The sequence below is a fragment of the Apodemus sylvaticus genome, chromosome 2 (genome assembly GCF_947179515.1).
Source record: "Apodemus sylvaticus chromosome 2, mApoSyl1.1, whole genome shotgun sequence".
Lineage (NCBI taxonomy): Eukaryota > Metazoa > Chordata > Mammalia > Rodentia > Muridae > Apodemus > Apodemus sylvaticus.
The window spans coordinates 121,666,221-121,684,943 of NC_067473.1; the positions used below are offsets into that span (position 1 = coordinate 121,666,221).

General features: G+C 48.5%; 1 protein-coding gene across 1 annotated transcript in view; it reads right to left on the reverse strand.

The window, feature by feature from the left end:
* Positions 1-3,549: 3,549 nt before the first annotated feature.
* Positions 3,550-18,723, reverse strand: part of LOC127678063 (IQ motif and SEC7 domain-containing protein 3-like) — a 213,067-nt gene continuing 197,893 nt past the window's right edge. The window contains exons 3-4 of the mRNA XM_052172885.1: positions 5,332-5,376; positions 3,550-3,622 (exon numbers count right to left, since the gene is read on the reverse strand). Coding sequence (XP_052028845.1) covers positions 3,550-3,622; positions 5,332-5,376 — 118 coding nt within the window. The remainder of the gene's footprint in view (positions 3,623-5,331; positions 5,377-18,723) is intronic.

Consider the following 18,723-nt stretch of genomic DNA (forward strand, 5'->3'; position numbering starts at 1 on the left):
ACTGGCTCCCTGGGTTGCCACAGCAGTAAGAATTATGCAGCAGGGCTATACTCTAGCATGGTCAAGGAACCATGCCTTTGCAGAACCCCTTCTAGTAGCAGGCTGGAGGGAGGGAGGGATTGTTGAGCCAAGTTGCAGAGTGGACCACACTAAGTGCCACCAGCATTCCTGGCCAGTTGCAGGGGCCTGGGGCTGAAATAGACCAGTCTTGGAACTGGGCAGGCTCGGCTGAACTTCCTTTCTTGATCGCATTGCCCTCATGGCCTAGGTCCTCTGCAGAGGGGGATCTACTTACCTTTTATAGGCCCCATGCAACGGCTGCAGGCACAGGAACTGCCAGTAATCCAGGCAAAAGGCCTTGAACTTGAGCATTTTCACTTTTCAGTCTATAGTGGACTGCAGTGGTGTCTCCAGAGAGACACAGCAAGGGGCTGCTAGGAGGTGGAGGCCTGGCTGCCGGTCCCTGCCGCGGCCCCCACTCACATGGCCCAGCCTTGCCTAGTACAGCTCGCACAGTGCGCGCCTCCAATACAAAGAGCAGCAAGCACAAAAGCCGGCAGCTCATCCGCGTGCACGCTCTCACCGGGCAGTCTCACGCTGCTGCTGTCTCTGGTGCCCAGTGCTTCTGGGGGCTCTCTTGGGGGTCCCCCAAACAAACCAGAGCATCCCTGGCCATGCTGAGCTGCGGGGGCCCCCAGCCCATCTTCCTGAGGAGCCTGCGAGTGATGGCTTCTGCAGCTGCTCTACCAGCTCTTTTTCCTCCTAGGCCGGGGTTCTGATGGTGAGCCAGTGTCCACCCACCTGCCTTAACTGAGTGGCAGGGACAGGGCAGGCTCGGGGCAGGGGGAGGAGAGCAGAGAGGGAGGGGTCCAGGTGACAGACAGATACTTGCCTCTTCTGCCAGATAAATTACGTGTGGAGGAATCCTGGCCTGGCCTGCAAGACTGAAAACTCACCACGTAGCCACATGGTGCTTGCGGTGGGGGTAACTGGGCTCTGAAAGGCAATAGGAAAGACTGACAAGGCCGCCAGCTCCGTTGCCCAGGCGACAGGAACACATTGATAAAATCTAAAATGGAACGGCAATGACAGCTGCTCATTGGCTGCTGGAAGAGACTCCTGCAGCTAATGAGGGAGGGCGGGAGGGCAGTAGCTGGGCTGAGGGGCCATGGCCAAACAGGGGCATTGTTTCTCAGGCTGAGTCTGGGACTCTGTGGGCCATAAGTCCTGGTAGCTACAGGCTAGAAGAAGAGTCCATCCTCTGTCTGTCTCCTTTCCTGCCCCTTGGTTGGTTGACTGGTTTCTGAATCAACTCCAGTGGCCTATTCCTCACATACCAGCCAGTGAGTTTAATGCATCATTTTGTTTCCAGACACCAGCATGATTCCCCCCTCCCCCTGCCCTGCTGCACTCATAATAAAGGCAGGATTCCTCATCAAGCAACTGTTGGACACTCAGCTAGTGGTCTGACCTCTCTGGTACCTGGACACAGAGCCCAGCTGCACCCCTTTTCCCCCTGATGTATCCTTCTAGCCCTATGTAGGGTTCCCTCTCCTAGGAATGCCTCATACATGATCATATCCCCATTACGACCCAGATGCCTACCTTCCCTAGACATCCCAGTAAAGCAGCACAGCCTCCCTTGTCACCAAGTGTGATTCCTCCTGGATGCCTGACTCTTTGTGTCTGACTCACAACTCCCTTCATCAGCTTGGAATGCCCCCAGGGAGGGACCACATCTTTCCATCAAGGTCTGCACCAGCAGCTGCTCCACCATCAGCAGGGGAAAGTGTAAGAACCTTAGAAGGCGACTGAGACAATCTCCGTGCCCAAGGGACTTTCCTAAGTGCCACACTCACTTAGCCACCTTAGGCTCCAAATCTGTATCAATTCACATCCCTATAGATGAGGAAACAAAGGCCTAGGGAACATCCCATGTTCAAGATGTATTATATACACAGAGCTCTAAGCCCAGCAGCTAGGAGAGACCTGAGGCCAAAAGAGCCTGAACACCCTGAGCTAGAAAGCCTAGCTCCTAGGAGCAGGGTGGAGATCCATCCTGTACAAAGTCAAACAAAGCACCTGGCCTGGCAAGACAATTTCACCTGTGGTCACCAGCAAGCTCTCCATCAGAGATGACTTGTGACCAATGTGTTAACACCGGGTAATGCCTGGAGAAGTGTTTGGTTGTCACCAACAGTGCTGGTGTTGAGGGATGATTAGATGCTACCAATTATGCTACTCAGTACAGAACAAGGATTCTCAGCCCTGACTTCTCTGTTGGAAGTGTGGGACTGAGAAAGTGGGTCTAGAGAGTGGGTCCAGGGGCTTATGGACTGGAGGATTGCAGGGGCCAGGGCAAGCTCCACTGCATGCACTGGCCTGCAGATGGGGAAGGGAAAGGATTACACCAGCATCCTCGGAGCTGAGCAGGCCCTCCTGCTTCATCAGCATGAAGACAGCTGGGGGGTGGGGGGCAGGCAGGGAAGGGGAGGTGGCCATCTGCCTGAGAGATGACCCTGTTTGCCAAGGTGGCTTATGCTGTTCCCTTCCCCCACCCAGAGTGCCACCACCCCCTTCCTGGGACAAGGGCATTGGCTTCCCTCTCACGCGTGTGGCAGAGGAAGCTGGCTATGCCTGTGAAAGGCGGCAATTACTGGCTGGGACCTTTGTTTCTGATTTCCCAGGCTGTGGAGCCTTTAGAACCTTGGCGGGGTGAGGCGGGGCAGGCTAGGGAAAGGCTTGTGGCAGAGCTTGAAATGCACTTTCTCAGGGGCTTGCAGACCGCTGCCACTTAAGAAGGCCACAGAGGCCAGGTAGCTGGAGCCCTGGGTCACAGATCTGGTTCAATGTTCTGATATCCTGAGTCTCTGGGTCCATCTTTCTCATGTAAAGAATGGTCACACTGAGCTGGCTCTGGCAGATCCAAAGGGGGCTGTGAGGATTCCAAAGCAGGTCACATATCACAGTCAGGTGACAGAGACTTCAGCAGATGTCATTTAGCATTTGCTTCAATGTTGTGCTGCGAACATACTGAACATGCTCCACCTCAGGGCTTTTGCACTAGCTGCTCCCAGAAGAGCTGCCGATCCCACCCACCAAGGCTAACCAGCTGAGACTCCTCAGAACTACTTTCCTAGCTTCCCTCTGGTCACTCCGTGCCATTTACCCTTTCCCTTCAGTCCTTGTCATGCCCTTCCCTGGCACATTACACTAAGAAATGGAATTTGTGCCTTTGTTGCAAGGTGGCAAGACAGCAGCTGTGGTGTCCTGAGGACTTGATGCCCACAGGTACTCAGGAACCCGGGTTGAATGGAAGAGTGGCTACCTGAGCCTTCCTCTGACCCCCAGCTCTGCCCTCTAGGAAGTAAAGGGCTACCCTGGCCATGGCCCTGCCTGGTCTGGAGAAAGCTTGGGCTGGCTTTGATGTGAACTGTACAGTCATACTCCAGTTAGTAGGGGACTTGATCAGCCCCACCCAGCCCCCACTGAATCAAGAGCTCCATCTATCTTTTCTTCCCTTCATTCCAGAGCTTTCTGGCACTTCCTTTAGTAGGCCCCCATGTCTGTTGGGATGGTAAAGGGGTTCATGTAGGTAGAGACACTGCTCTTAGCAACTCCACTGGGTTATAGAAAGTAACAGGCTCAGCTGCCCACAGGAGTTTCTTGAACTTTTTTCTCTGGGGCCCAGCATACCCTGCCATGGATACCCTCAGACATGAATGTATATTGAGCCAGCCTGGGGTGGAACTGTGAATGTATCCAAGAGTGAGCATGGCCTGTTTAAGTCCTGAAGTGGATGCAGTCCTGGCTTGCCCAAGTACTGCTGTGTGGAAGCCCACTGGCAAGTGTCTGTGTGGGAGGAACCAGGACTTAAATTGTTCTGGATCTCATATATGCATGAGTCTGACAAGAGCATGAGAAATGGGTATGCCAAGTGTGTCCCACATGTGGGTAAGACTGGGGCAGCACATACATCAGAACCCTAAGGCTCAGATCCCAGCTCTGTCTCCCTGGTAGACATTAAGCAAGAAATGTCTGTCATAGGGCCACAACTCTCCTGTCTCACTGGGTATCATTAAATGAATCTGCTATAGTCATAGATGACACTGGACTATACAATATATAGGACTGTGCACATTACCTGTATGTTCCACACAGCTCTTGGTCCTCACATCTTGGGGCAGCGCCTAGCTCTGGACATGTGAACAGAGAGTACTGCCTTGCTATGTGCATATACGAGGGCTAGGAATTGCCCGCTACAACTTTCATATTTTTATATAGCATCTCCTGTATCCTGACATGTAAGTCTGGCCCTGCTTAATGTGCCCAGTGATGAGTTCACATTACGTAAGTCTCCAAAAGCCCAGTTCCTGAGTGGCCACATCTCCCACCCTAGCTCCTGTACCTCAGTCCTGCACAGACTGGGCATTTTTTTCTAGAAGTGGCTCACAATAAAACTCAACAGCCACCTTCAAATCCTACAACAAAATACAGATGCACCTCAACTCTAGCCACATCAAATCAACACACACAAGGTTCTCAGAACCTCTCCTGCCCATGATACAGAGAGCAAAACTCTTCAGGCCCTGGTAAGGGCAGGGGCCCAATATCTAATTTTTCTTTGGGTGGGTTTTGGCTTTGTTTTTAAGGTAAAGTGTCAAGAGTCCTGCCTATGTAACCAAGGATGGTCTGAAACATATCTTCTGCTTCCATCTACCAAGTGCAACCAAGTGCAGAGATCACAAATGTGCACTACCACTCTGGATTTATAGAGATGGAACCCAAAGCCTTCTGCAAGCTATGCAATGGCTCTACCCACTGAGCTGCATGCCCAGCCAAGTATAACTTTTTTGGTAAAAAATGGAGTGCCCTCTTTTGAAGACCCATACTCCACATTGGGATCTAAAGCATACAGAGCCAGCATCATGCCCCCCCCCCCCAGTGTACTGCCAATCAATGAAAATTCCAGGCTCTCACTGACTCCAGCTTTGGTTGTCATGGGAACTGCTTGCTGCAGGCTTCTCCTCAGGGAACCCCAGCCTTGGATCTTGCAACAATCAACCTCAGCACAACCTGACCTCCAGAGGATCTCAGTTTTGCTCTTGGGGAGGCCTCGGGCTAAGCCTTTGCTTGTGAGATCTGCTTTAATTTAATGTATTTTCTGGGGGTATATCAGCAGGACCTCTGGTGTCTGGAGGAGCTGGGGAGGGTCTCCTACTAAGAAAGTCAATTTTCACCACCCCCAAGGATTCCTCTCTACCCCAAGTGCATTCAGAAAACATGGGCCTTGGTGGCCCTGAGACAGGAGAGGCAGATGCAGGACAGTACCTGTATCGGTCAGTGGAGAGGCTGCTTCCGGTTTCCAGGGAGCTCCTGGGGTGGCAAAAGCGAGACAGGGTTACTAATGGTCCCACAGCAAGCCCCTTGGCACCCTGCCCATTCAGGTCACATGTGTGGCCTCAGACAAGAAACCATGTGCTTTAACCTCCCTCTGATGTCCCCAGAGGTTGCACTGCCACCCACACCTCAGCCTGGCGGTGACACAAAGGGTCTTTGGCAATGCCAGTCCATCTGCTTCCTCCTCAGATGGGGAAAACAAGGTTGGGGAGAGGATGTACTGCAGGCAGAGTCAAACAGCTCTCAGGCCTGGGATTTCTTCCCCCAAAGAGAAAATGTGGATGCTGGGAATCATGATAGAAGGCCTTGTACATAAGCAAGCTCCTACAGCTGAGTTGCATCCAGTCCTGGGCTGGAATTTAAATTTGCATATATTAACAGGTCACTGCCTTGATCTTTCCCCTGAAGAGACCTGAGCAGGCTTTACAGCCTCCATATTGGGAGAGGAAGCCCAAGACCCAGTCCCTGTCCCAGTCCACAGCCCTGTGGTCCAGCTCTGGACCCCAAAGTCTGGTTCCCAACTCCTTTCTTTGATCAAACTACAGCTGTGCTAATGGTGTATGGCTAGGGTCTGGCTACTAGGATCATATCTTGACCCCTTCATGTACCAGCTGTGAAAGAAGTTTGGTGTAAGTCATTTCCCATCCCATGTCTCAGTCTCCCTGTGTGTGAAAAGGAAACAGGAATGAGGCAAGCTTGCCCTCTGCCCAGGACCACATTCCACATTCTCCCCTGTGTTCTACGGTACTGGGGTAAGGGGGCTCAGTTGCCACCTTCTAGTGGTCATGTGGGAACATCTGCTAGGAAAGAGCAGTTCTGCTGTGTGTTTAAATAACTATGGCTCTCACAGGCTCATATATTTGAATACTTAGCCACCAGCGAGTGGTGTTATTTGAAAAGGATTAGGAGGTATGGTCTTATTGAAGTAGGTATGGCATTGATAGAAAAAGAGGGTCACTAGGGGTAGGCTTTGAGGTCTCAAAAGCCTATGCCAGGTCTACTTCCTGCCTCTGTCTCTCTCTGTCTCTCCAATACACCTTCCCACACCTCTGCCTATAGATCAGGATATAGCTCTTATTCTCTAGTACCCCACCTACCTGCTGACATGACTCCTGCTATAATAATGGACTAAGCTCCTAAACTGTAAGCAAATGTGAGAACAAAAGTTATGTTTTAAGTTTTTTATTACTGTGCCTAAGAGATCCATAAAACCTGTAAGCCCCTTGCCCAAGGACTGATACTTTCTGAATTCCTGGGGACTACTGATGTAAGATAACAAGCCACAGGTTTTTGCTCTCATAAACAAGTTTGTTTGACCCAACTGACTGGATGTGCTTGGTCACATGTAGGTGAGAGGTACATAGGCAGAAAGCTTGCCTCTGATTGGATGTAGGCAGGAGGTATGCAGGCAGGACATACATCAGGATATATGCTTGCTCCTGATTGTATACAGGTAGGAGGTATGTAGGCAAGAAATATGTTCATCGATATGCTTCCCCCGACTTGACCTTGTGGGAAATACATAGTCTTAGAGGTTTACTTTATATGTAGCCTTAGAGGTTAACTTTATAAACCTCTGCAAAATGTGACTTGTGACCATTATCTGGGAACCCTAGAATGGATCTGGCCAGGGTCCATCTTCCTGGCCAGTATTTAATTAAAGCTTGCTTCAAAATTGGCTCAAAAACTGTGGTAATGATCTTAATCTCATACAACGGGATTAACACAAGCCCTCAATTAAATGCCTTCCTTTATAAGAGTTGCCTTGGTCATGGTGTTTCTTCATAGCAATAGAACAGTGACTAAGACAGAAGTTGGTACTAGGGACTGGGGTACTGCTGTGACAGACCTGACCGTGCTGCTTGTGAGAGGAAGGTAGATTTGGATTAGGAAAGCAGTCGAATGCTTTAAATGAGTTTTAATAGGCTATACTAGTTGGACTGTGAAAGACAGTAACGCAGAGAGCAATGTGAATTATAGAAGCCTAGTTCAAGAACTTTTAGAGGGGAAGGATATTAGTAAGTGGTCAAGAGACCATTTTGTGATACTCTGGGAAAGAATGTAGCTGCTTTTGCCCTCATCCTAAAAATCTGCCTGATCCTAAATTGAAGAATTTTTAAATTAATGACAATGGCAGAGGAAATTTCAAGACAGCCTAGTATTGACTATGTTGCATGGTTATTGGTGGCTACTCTTACACATATGTATAATGAAAAGGAGTAAGCTGAGCAAGGGGAAAAATTACAAAATGTAGTTTGACAAGAAAAGTAGCACCAGGAAATGTAATATTGGAGCCAAGGCCAATGTTCAAGGAGATAGGAGAAAAGCCTAATGCTAAATGGAATAAAGAGCAGTGACCTCGGGACTTTATACGTAGCCTTAGCTTTATACGTGACCCCACTCAGCTTAGCTTCCAACTTGTGAAAATGAATTAAAGAAAGGCTTAAGCAGTGAAGGAAACCGTCAGCAACAGAAGCTGATACAATGTAGCTGAAGGAAGGGGGCCAAATTCCTGGCTTTAGAGTCAGTCAAGATTAAAAGAAAGGGGAAAGCATTTGGAATATAAACAAAGAATATAGAAAAATAAAAAAATAAAAATAAATAAAAAAAGAAAGGGATTGTGCAATCTCCCTCCACCACTAAGAAAAGCTGCTGAGGCCAGGCCTGTATCAAGGGTGTCCCTGAAGAGAAGCCAAGAGCAGGCCACTGCATAAAGTTCTGAATGTAAAACCAATTGCTGGATTGTACTTGCAATCCCAAGATGATGGAGATACTAAAGTCATGAGATACCCGCCAAAGAAATCTGTAGACCTGGTGTGTAACCCAGCTCAAGAGAGAAGTGTGTTGCAGTCAACAAAGCTAAAAGGAATTGGAGATCTGAAGATTGGTTTGACATCAAACAAAGAAATACAGAATTTGGAGTTTGCCCAGCTGGGTTTCATTCTTGGTTTGATTCAGTATTTCTCACTATGTTCCCTTTTGAAGTTGAAATTATATTCTGTACCATTGTATGTTAGAAATATGTAATCTTTTCCATTTTGATTTTATATGGGCTTACAGTTCAAAAAAAAGACTTTCATGCATCTCAGAAAAGACTTGGACTTTGGATTTTTAAACAATGTTGAGACTGTGAAAGACTATGGGGACTACTGATTGCAGTTTGCATTATGATATGGCTATACGCCTACAGGGGCCAGGAGTGGAATGCGGTGGTTGGAATAAAAATAGCCCCCATAGGATCATTTATATATTTGAATGCTTTATCACCATGGAGTGGCACTATTTGAGCGGGATTAGGAGGCATGGCCTTGTTTGGAGGAATTGTGTGCTGGGAACAGGTTTGGAGGATTCAAAAGCCCATGCACCCAGGCCTAGTCACCTCTCTCTCTCTCCCTCTCTCTCTCTCTCTCTCTCTCTCTCTCTCTCTCTCTCTCTGTGTGTGTGTGTGTGTGTGTGTGTCTGTCTGTCTGTCTGTCTGTCTGTCATCATGCTTGCTGCCGTGACGATAATGGACTAAGCCCCTGAAACTGTGCTTCCTTTTAGAAGAGTTGCATTGATCATGGTGTTTCTTTATAGCAATACAACATTGACTAAGACTTCCCGGGACTGACTTTCCCTCTAATGCCCTGCTAGCTTCCTACATAGGATACCTTCTCCTATGCAGTGGGCACTATGCACCTCCTCAAACAAGGACTTCCCCTACTGTTCTTATGTGAGACTATGTATGACCATTGCTTGGACATTACAAGCAGAATGCTGGGTGCCTATATCAGCAATCCAAATTTCAGTCTCAGTTTTCCTACTATCCTTGCACTAGGGTCTTACTAGAACCTATTCTCTGCTGAAAGTCAATGACAGCTCTCTCTGCTGTGTAGCCAGAGCAGAGCAGCTCTACCTGGTGTTAATGGTTCATTGAACAGCCCAAGCAGAGAAGGGACCATGGGCAGGCAGTGTCAAGAGTATCCCAGCACTTTCTAGAATGCTCACAGTCCATATAGTAGCCAACAGGGCATTGAGGAAGCAGTGGGCAGGGCTGGTAAACAGAATCCATGGTGACCTGAGTGGCAAGGTGGCCTTCAGAAGCCTTCCCTGAATGAGGGGCCAGTCAGTCCCTATTCCCCAAGCCTGGCTGCTCAGCCACAGACACTTCATGTAAAGCAATACCAGGGTGAGGTAACAAGATGCCTCCACATGGTGCTAGGTGCCCTGGCCACCCTGGCCATGTTCTACTCCCAGCATTGCCCCTGCTGTGACTACAGCAACATGTAGCCTGCAGTGGGGAGTTCATCTCACACAGGGTCCTATCCACTTTATCTAAGCCTCCTGTGAGCCTTTCAAGGCACAGGAGTTCTTTCTTTTTTTGTAGGTAGGAAGAGTCTTGGGAGCAGCACACGTACAGCACCACCATTCTACTCTCCCATCTACCCAGCAGTAATCTATTAGCCCTTGAAAAGCCCACTCCCATATCAAATATTAACTCCTTATACAGCCCTCTCCTACTGCCTACCTTGCGTCCACCCTGTGAAGTCTCTCTTTTTTTTTTTTTCCTTCCTCACCTCTTTTTCTAAGTATGTGTTTGGTCCTAGGATCAGACAGACACGGACTGGGCCATAAACTCCTACCAGAAAACGCAGTCAGCAAAACAAGTGAACTGAGAGACAAAGCACAGGGCGGAGAGCAGAACCCTTGCTGCCATCTATGCACATAGCTTTCTGCCTGACTTCTTTAACCAATATCCTTTCCCTCACAAGGTTCCATGGAGGCTGGCCTGACCATTCCATAGTCCCTGCATGTCATGACCCCTGATATACAACCAGGCCCAGGTCTGAGAGGATCCCAACCTGAAACCCTCTGTCCTCCATCCCTTGGCCAGGCTGCCTGAGGTCTTGGGTGGAAAAGACAGAGAATCCACTCATGCCTTTACTTTCTTACTGTTGCCTGCTCAGCACACAATTCATTAGGACCCCAGCCTAGGCCCTGAATAAGATATGAATTCTTTTGGGATTATGGAGGGGGAATGGCAAACTACCTCTAAGTGCTGCTAAAGGTATCTAAGAGACCTCAGACTGTCATGACTACCATGAGAGTGTTAACAGTACCAAGATGTCAGACCTGCAAGAATACGGCCTTAACTCCAGAGCCAAGGGCCAGTGTTCCGACCCCAGATACTCCATACTAGCTTAAGCAAGGTGGCTAACATATCCGTGCCTCCACATAGCTTCCTTACTGATAGTGCTAGGGAATATTAAATGGGTTAATATATTTTAAGGACTCAAAGCAATGCCAGGAACTCTAAATTTTGCAGATGAGAAGACAGGATTCCAAAGGTTGGCACATATAAAATTAAGTCATGCACATATTAGTTATGATAACAATGCCTAGAACAAAATACAAATTAACACATTCTACTAACACATTAATTCTGTTGAATGGAGATTTATTTTACTTGTATGTATGCATTCTTTATTTGTATATGGAGCGGGGGAGTAAGGGAAGCCCATATCTCTTCTCCTCCCTACTTCTCTGGAGCTACTGCTTCCTACTCTGAGGACCCAGAGTCTTTGAGGATCTCTGAACCAGGATCCAGGTCAGCTAGTCAGGTACTGCAGCCCCTTTCCTGCAACTCTGAGGAAGGCATCCAGGCCAGCCTGAGGACCAAAACCCATTCTAAGCACTGCTACTCCATGCTCTGTTCCAAAACTACTCTTCAGCACCCCAGGAAAGCAGTTATTTCTTTTCCAGAACCTACTAGATGCTTTCTCCCTGGTAAGAGGCACCAGCCATGGACACAGTTCAAGAGAAGGACAGGCAGCTCTGTGGTTGGGAGCCAGCTCCCGGAACTGGATGGGGGATGGGGCACATGGGAGATGTGTTCTGGGGTCTGGATGCAGGTTATACACATATTTGTTTGTGATGGGACTGCTAGAGTGCACCACCTCCTATACGTACATAACAGTTTTTTATCAAAACTTATGTTTTAGATGAAAATCAGTGTGGGTACTCCAGCCTCTAATCTGCAGCCAGCCAAGAGTCCAGGCCTCAGCTCAATCTCCTTAATCTCCTTTCAAAATCAGCCATCTCTGGCCTTAGTCTCCTCTAACAAGCATAGGAGTGCTCAGTGCTTCTGTCCTTGGCTACACACAGGATTCTCTGGGTCCTCAGGGGCCATTTCTGAGTCTTGGTATCCTCACCTTCTTTGACACAATCTCAGATTCACAGAATATACAGGGAGACCCTGCATTCAAACCTTGGCTATCCCAGTTAGAATACCTTAAATGCAGAGTGGTGCCATCTCTATGAAAAGGACATCAGTCAACCCACAGAACTTAGGACCGTGTACAATGGTATACAAGCCTCTGTTCATGCATGTCTGGCTGTGTAATTTTGCTATTTGGGTGGTCTTGGATGAAAAGATGCATTATGCTGCCTCTCCACCATCCTAGAGCCCTGGCTACTGCTCATCTCTATAGCTGTGTTACTGAGAATGCTATACAGATAGCCATGTGGATGAGAATACTTGTTTTTTTTGGGGGGGGTCCATTTTTTTACTCGATATATTTTTATTTACATTTCAAATGATTTCCCCTTTTCTGGCCCCCCACTCTCCGAAAGTCCCATAAGCCCTCTTCCTTCCCCCTGTTCCCCCACCCACCCCTTCCCACTTCCCTGTTCTGGTTTTGCCCTATACTGCTACACTGAGTCTTTCCAGAACCAGGCCACTCCTCCATTCTTCTTGTACATCATTTGATTTATTTTATGTAAATACACTGTAGGTATCTTCAGACACTCCAGAAGAGGGTGTCAGATCTCATTATGGATAGTTGTGAGCCACCATGTGGTTGCTGGAATTTGAATTCAGGGCCTTCAGAGGAGCAGTCAGTGCTCTTAACCACTGAGCCATCTCTCCAGCCCTGGATGAGAATACTTAAGGCTGGATTTCTCATTCAGCAAGGTTACCTGAACTTATCAAGGCGCCATATTCCTTTTCACTACTGAATACTATTCCATGGCACAGATGTGCCTCAGCTGACTTACTATTGGATACAATAGTTTGGTAACTGAATATTCCTCAGGGCCCATCTGTTAAAGGATTGCTCCCCAGCTCAGTGTAATTCAGAGGCTGTAGAACTTGAAGGGGTCTGTGGGACCCTGGGCTCTTCCTCTTTCTTTCTCTTGCTTCCTCCCCCTGAGGCAAATGATTTTGTTCTATCAAATGCTTCCCATCATGCCACACTGCCTCATCACAAAACAGGCTAAAGACAACTTAACAGTTAAGAGCACTTGTTCTCAGAAAAGAGGACTTGACTTTGATTTCCAGCACCCATATCAGGCAGCTTACAACTATCTATACCTCCAATTCCAGAGCATCCAATGGCCTCTTCTGTCCTCCAATGGCACCAGGCATACACATGGTACACAAATATACATATAGGTAAAACACCCATACCCGTAAAGTTAAAAAAAAAATAAAAAACAAAAATAAAGTAATGGGGTCAAGTGACCTTGGACTGAGATTCTACAACTATGAGCCAAAATAGTCTGTTTTTCTTTAGAAGCTCTAATGTTTTTAGTTTTATTGTAGCCTGGAAAGCTGACTAACAGCAGGAGCATCTGGGTGATGTCCAGTTGCCTCTGTGGTGAATGAGCTGTTGGGAGCCTGTGGACACAGGCTGTGAGCACAGAGCTTCCATTCTCTACAAGGAGACAGCCCAAGGGTGCCTTGCCTGGCTGCTGCGAGAAAGTGTGTTTATTATTGAAACAAACCGCACTGACTCCCTGACTCCCAGCAGCTGCCCACTCTGCTCTCCTCGTGGCAGTGGGGTGAATGACCTTACTCTCCCTCAGTTTTCCTGATTTTGCACTAGCAGTATTCTTTATTTTAATGCATTTCATTTGAGTATCTGTGCTGTGGGCTATCATGTGAAGAAAGGATGGTGCTTTTTCCTGAAATAGACAGGGAGGCCATGGGAAACAATTGGGAAGAGGAGGCCAGGAAGGAGGCCCACTGGCCAATGCTGGCCCAGTCTGGGTGAAGACTGGTGGTTGATAGCGGTGGTGGCGTGGTGGGTGTATGTGTGTGTGAGACAGACTTTAAGCTCCCTCCTTAGGTGTTGACTCAAAGCATGGTGCACACCTGTGGAAACTCCAAGAGGGTGATGCTTATTTAAGCTGAATCTTCCTTTTAGAGAAAGCTAAAAGCAAAGAAGATTCAGTCAGGCCTAGAAGAAGGTTGTTTGGAGCGAATTTGCTTCACTTTCCGGAGTGAAGGGAAGCCACTCCCTCCTGTAACTCATTTCCCTACTTCTTATAAGATAGCGAGGAACACACTGAGCACTGGGGCTGGGGAGGAGGCTCAGTCAGTGAAGTGTTTGCACACAAGCATGAGGACCTGAGTTCAGACCCCCAACATTCATATAAAAAGCTGGATATGGTAGCAGAGCCCTGGAATCCTAGTGCTGGGGAGGCACACACAGGAGGATCCCTTGGCCTCACTGGCCACACACACACACACACACACACACACACACACACACACACAGTAAGTACTAAGCACAAGAGAAAATCAGTCCCCTTTCCCCAACTCCTTGGAGACACAGTGTGACTGCTTCAGGATGGTTGGTCTCAGGAAGCTGCATTGGGGCTGTGACTATTTGTGATGTCTATTCTATGACACTATGCCCCCACTGACTGTGTGCTTAGGGGCTGAAGGCACATTCCTTCCTGCCCTTTGTGGATATGGAGTGAATGGCAAAGTTCCTAGCTCACTGGAGTGGCTGTGGGCTTGGCTCAGCTCTCTTGCCTCTCTGGTCAACAGGTCACAGCAGCAACTCAATGGGGTGCCTGTGCGCCTTCAGGGCTGTCCTTGGAACTGTGGGCACAGGGTGGAGATGTTTTTATGGCCTTGTGTAACTCAGATGGCCATATGAGTTCAGAACCACCTCTTCTAGCCAGCATTGGAGTGTTTGCCTGTCTTCAGAGCTTTTGAAGTTTCTGTTTGGGGCAGGCATCATGGCAAGAGAGAATATGGTAGGCAGCATTGTGCCCCAAATCTCCTCCTTGTCCTTCTATATAGACACCAGGTACTGGCATTCTACAGCAGAACTATTTAGCTATGTTAAGATGAGGCACTCAAGAGCCCATGGTCCTGGCCATTCTGTGGCTGCAGGAGAAGAGAGAGCCTAGCATGGGGGTCAGTTGTCCCTTTACTCAGAACACAGGACACTGTCACTCTATCTGCAGGACTTCTGAGGCACAGGCACAACAGAGGAACCATTGTCCCAGGGCCTACAATAGGCTGGATGGGTACCTCATGATCCCATACCCTCGGCCTTTGGCCCAGTGTCACATACTGGGACTGTATACTTTCCTGATCAGCTCATTGGGTTTTAGCATAGGCTGCCACCAGTGCTGGTCTTGTGAGCTATAAGCCTTTATCCAGGCCTCTCTTTCCTCAGCTGTAAACAGGCTCATCTTCATGCCCTAGACAGGGAGTCTGAGGTGCCAGTGGGCAGACTCACCCTTCATCCTGTCTGGCCCTAAGCCTCATCCTCAGGCCTCCGGGTAAAACAGCCAAAGGTGACTTATTGGCTTTCCTGTGCTGGCTCTGGCTCATACACAACCACAGCCAAGGTGGCCCACCTCAGACACAGGGAGATGATTGTCCCTAGGTTGGCCTCTACTTTACTCCTTGCTGCCAGGCTACCCTGCCCAGAAGCAAGGCAGAGTCTGGAAATTCCAGCTGCATGGAGAACACCTCTAGATGCCCCTGGACCGGGTATGTGGAAAGAGCCAGAGGCCCAGGTGAGACAGGGTATCATCTGGACTCTGGGCCTGGGTCTCTCCTTTATACTGGAAGGAGATTTGTTTAGAACAGTGGTCATCAGCTCTGGGAGAATGCAATTTGAGACAGTGAGTCATTTTGTTTGTTTAGCCTGGCACCTACACAGTGCCAAAGCAGCCTCTTACACAGAGACATTCTCCAACGTGCCTGGTGGATGCCCAACACCATGGCAACAATGACCATAGTATTAGGGTTTCTTATAAGCACACATTCAACACATAGTATATAGAACAGGTGCAGTGAGGGTTAAGAGCCACACTACTGGGGCTGGAGAGACGGCTCATGGGTAAAAGCCCTTGTTGCTCTTGCAGAGGACCGGTTTAGTTCCTAGCATCCACATCATTACAATCATGTCACTGCAGTACCAGGGTATCCAATGCCCTCTTCTGGCCACTGTGGGCACTGTACACATGCAGTGCATTTAGATGCAGTCATAACACGCAGAAATGACCATAATACACCATAACAGAAGCCACAGAAAACCTACCAAATTATTTCTGGAGTTTTTCATTTAATATTTTTAAGCTTTGATTGTTCGTGGAAAACTAAAAGTACAAGAAGCAGAGGACCACTGTGAGTGCATGTGGTAATAGGAATGACAATGGCCCAATAGGCTCATCTATTTGAATGCTTGGTCCCCAATTGATGAAACTGGGAAGGATTAGGAAGTGTAGCCTTGTTGGAGAAGGTGTATCACTAGGGGCAAGGATGGACTTTCAAAAACAAACACCAATCCTAGTTAGAGCTCTCTGCCTCATATCTGTGGATCAAGACATAAGCTCTAAGCCACTGCTCCAGTGCCAAGCCTGCCTGCCTGCTTCCATGTTTCCTGTCATGTTGATCATGATTTGCCCTCTGAAACTGTAAGTCCCCAATAAACTCTTTCTTCTATAAGTTGCTTTCACCATGGTGCCTTATTGTAGCAATTTAAAAGTAACGAAGCCAGTGCACTTCACCATCCCAGCCACCCAGTGACACAGGAAGACAACAGATACCCATATGAGCAGTGCCTCAACAACCCCACTAAATGGGCAAAGCCAGAGTGGGTGAGATATCCCTGTAGACATGTGGGTAGCAAGGTGGTAACAGAATACCAAGTCCCTAAGTAAATGGAAGACAGCCATCTTCAATAAACAGACCCAGGAAAGTAACAGGTAGGCGGACCTGTGCTGAGCTCTGAAAATGAGTGGTCAGATGAGAAGAGGACCCTATGCTGAGATCACAGGGATGGACTTGAACAGGAAAGCCCACCTGGGTAGGTCCACTTGCCCAGAATCCATATCCTCTTGCTGCCCAGGACCTGGAGCAAATCCAGCCCCTCGTGTGCTTACAATAGTGGAGGCCTTGCCACATAGCTCAGGACTCTGCAAGGCCTATGGCTCAGTGGCCTTAGTCTGGTACCTGGGACTACCACATCCTTTTTCCAGGGATAGACTACTAATAGGAGGAACCACAAGACACCAGACACAGTGCAGGAAAGAAAAGTCCCCAGACCTTTATACCCCATCATGCCAAACCCTCAGGTGCTACCCAGCAGCAGGGAAAATATAAAAATGCTAACTTACTGGGTCTTTTTGGCCTTTCACAAAGTCTTGCTCAGACTCTAGGGTACTGATGTGGCCCCATTCAGTCATTGAGCCAGAGCTGGAATTTCTGATTCCCACATTACAGGTGAGGAAACTGAAGCTCAGAATCCCCCACACCCATAAAGAAGGAAGTCATCCTACCATCCACAGTCAGTCAGGCAACCAGCCTTCAATCCCAAAACTATCTGCTGAGATAGGCAGTCTTCCCAGGATTTAGATGCTCAGAAATCAACCCAGTTCACCCCAACCCAGGCATTTTACACCCGAATTCTTTAACAGCTAATGGGTCCTCCTGGTTCAAAAGTAAGGAGGAAGGAACAGACAGGTATGCCTAGTAGAAGCTGCCCAGTTCTGGGTTAAATGCCCCTTCTGCCAAGTCAACAGTATTCAGGACAAAAACTGCCTGGGATTGCAGGGGCCAGAAGTTGAACTCTCTGAACCTCATGCCTCAGCGGTAGTGTGTTCTTAAGATAAACAGAGATCCTGACTGAAGCCCAAACCGGAAAGGAGGAAAAGACACGGGGAGCAAGCCTTACATGCCAAGCTAGTGGGATGCATGCACTTCTATTTTGGGGTGCAAGATGGTGTGGCAGCAGGCATTGTTCCTCAGTATCTGTTCTGCTCAAGAGGCGGAGCTTTACCTAACAGATGGCAGTGGCCTTGGCAGAGGTCCTGGGTGACCTTGGCCTCATGGAGGCTGGTGGCACTACAGAGGAGAACCTGTCCTGAGCTGAGGGTAGCAGCATCTTTATAAAGTCCAATGAGATACAGAGGGCAGTCCCAGACATAGGCAGACCCTTCCTGGAATCTCCTTACATTTTGTCAATGAGATCACCATCCTGAGTCTTTAGGGCTAGTACTGCCATCACCTGGGCCTCTTTTCAGGGTGCGTGGATACCAGGGTCCCCATCTTGAGCTCAGCCAAGGTAGGGTACTAGTATTCTCAGCCCCAACGGCTACCCCAGTCCTCACCAGAGTCCCTCTAGCATTTCCTACCAAAATTTATCTCTAGCCTAGACCTGTCCCACATGCATCCCTAAACAAGTATTGTGAAAGAGAAAAAGATGGCAGGCTGGCAGATCACAGGCTGCAAGAGACCTACAGAATACCCTACACTTACTCAACATACATTGACTGAAACAACTCCATGCCAGGTCCCATACTTCCCTTTGCAGAAAGCATCCTATATTCTCTGATGGCTCCACTGGTCCAGAGACATCTGCAAACAGAACAGTAACTCCAGGCCTGTATGCCAGCTGTGAACATTCAAGGATCAGTTGGAACCTGAGGGACTGAGGTGGTTCAAAGTTGCTGCAGGATGACTGGTAAGACTCAGGACCAGCCTCAAATCCAGGGAGGGCCTTGGAGATAGCAGTCCCAGCAGCAGAAAGGAAGTAGTTAAATGTCCCAAAGGAGAGAGGTGTGGCTGGAAGCAAGGCGGGGTGAGGAGTGGCTAGGAGATGAGAAGAGCTGGCTCAAGCCTTAGATCTGCTCAGAATCAGAGGTGATGTCAGCTGAGGCTCTCACTGTTAGCTCCACAGGCACAAGTCTCAGACTCAATCCCATACCCTGACCTCCCACTTAGCAGGTGATACTTGGGAAGAGTCCCGGTCCTCTAAGGGACTCTCTGGAAGAGTCACCTTCCCAATGCCTATGGCAGAGGCAAGGACATGTCTGAGGAACAAGGACAGAAGGGAGGCAAGGTTATATGCCCAGCAGCTTTGGGCAAGCCTAACCCTGGAATGCTGCCTGGCATCAGCCATGGCAGCATCTGTCCTGTCCATGGGACTCCTCACTAATGCTCCAAAATTATTGAAAGTTCTGAGGATAAGGGTCCTCATTCTAAAATTATCTGAATCTCAGGGGATCCTGTCACTTTTGAATTCCCAGTCTTTT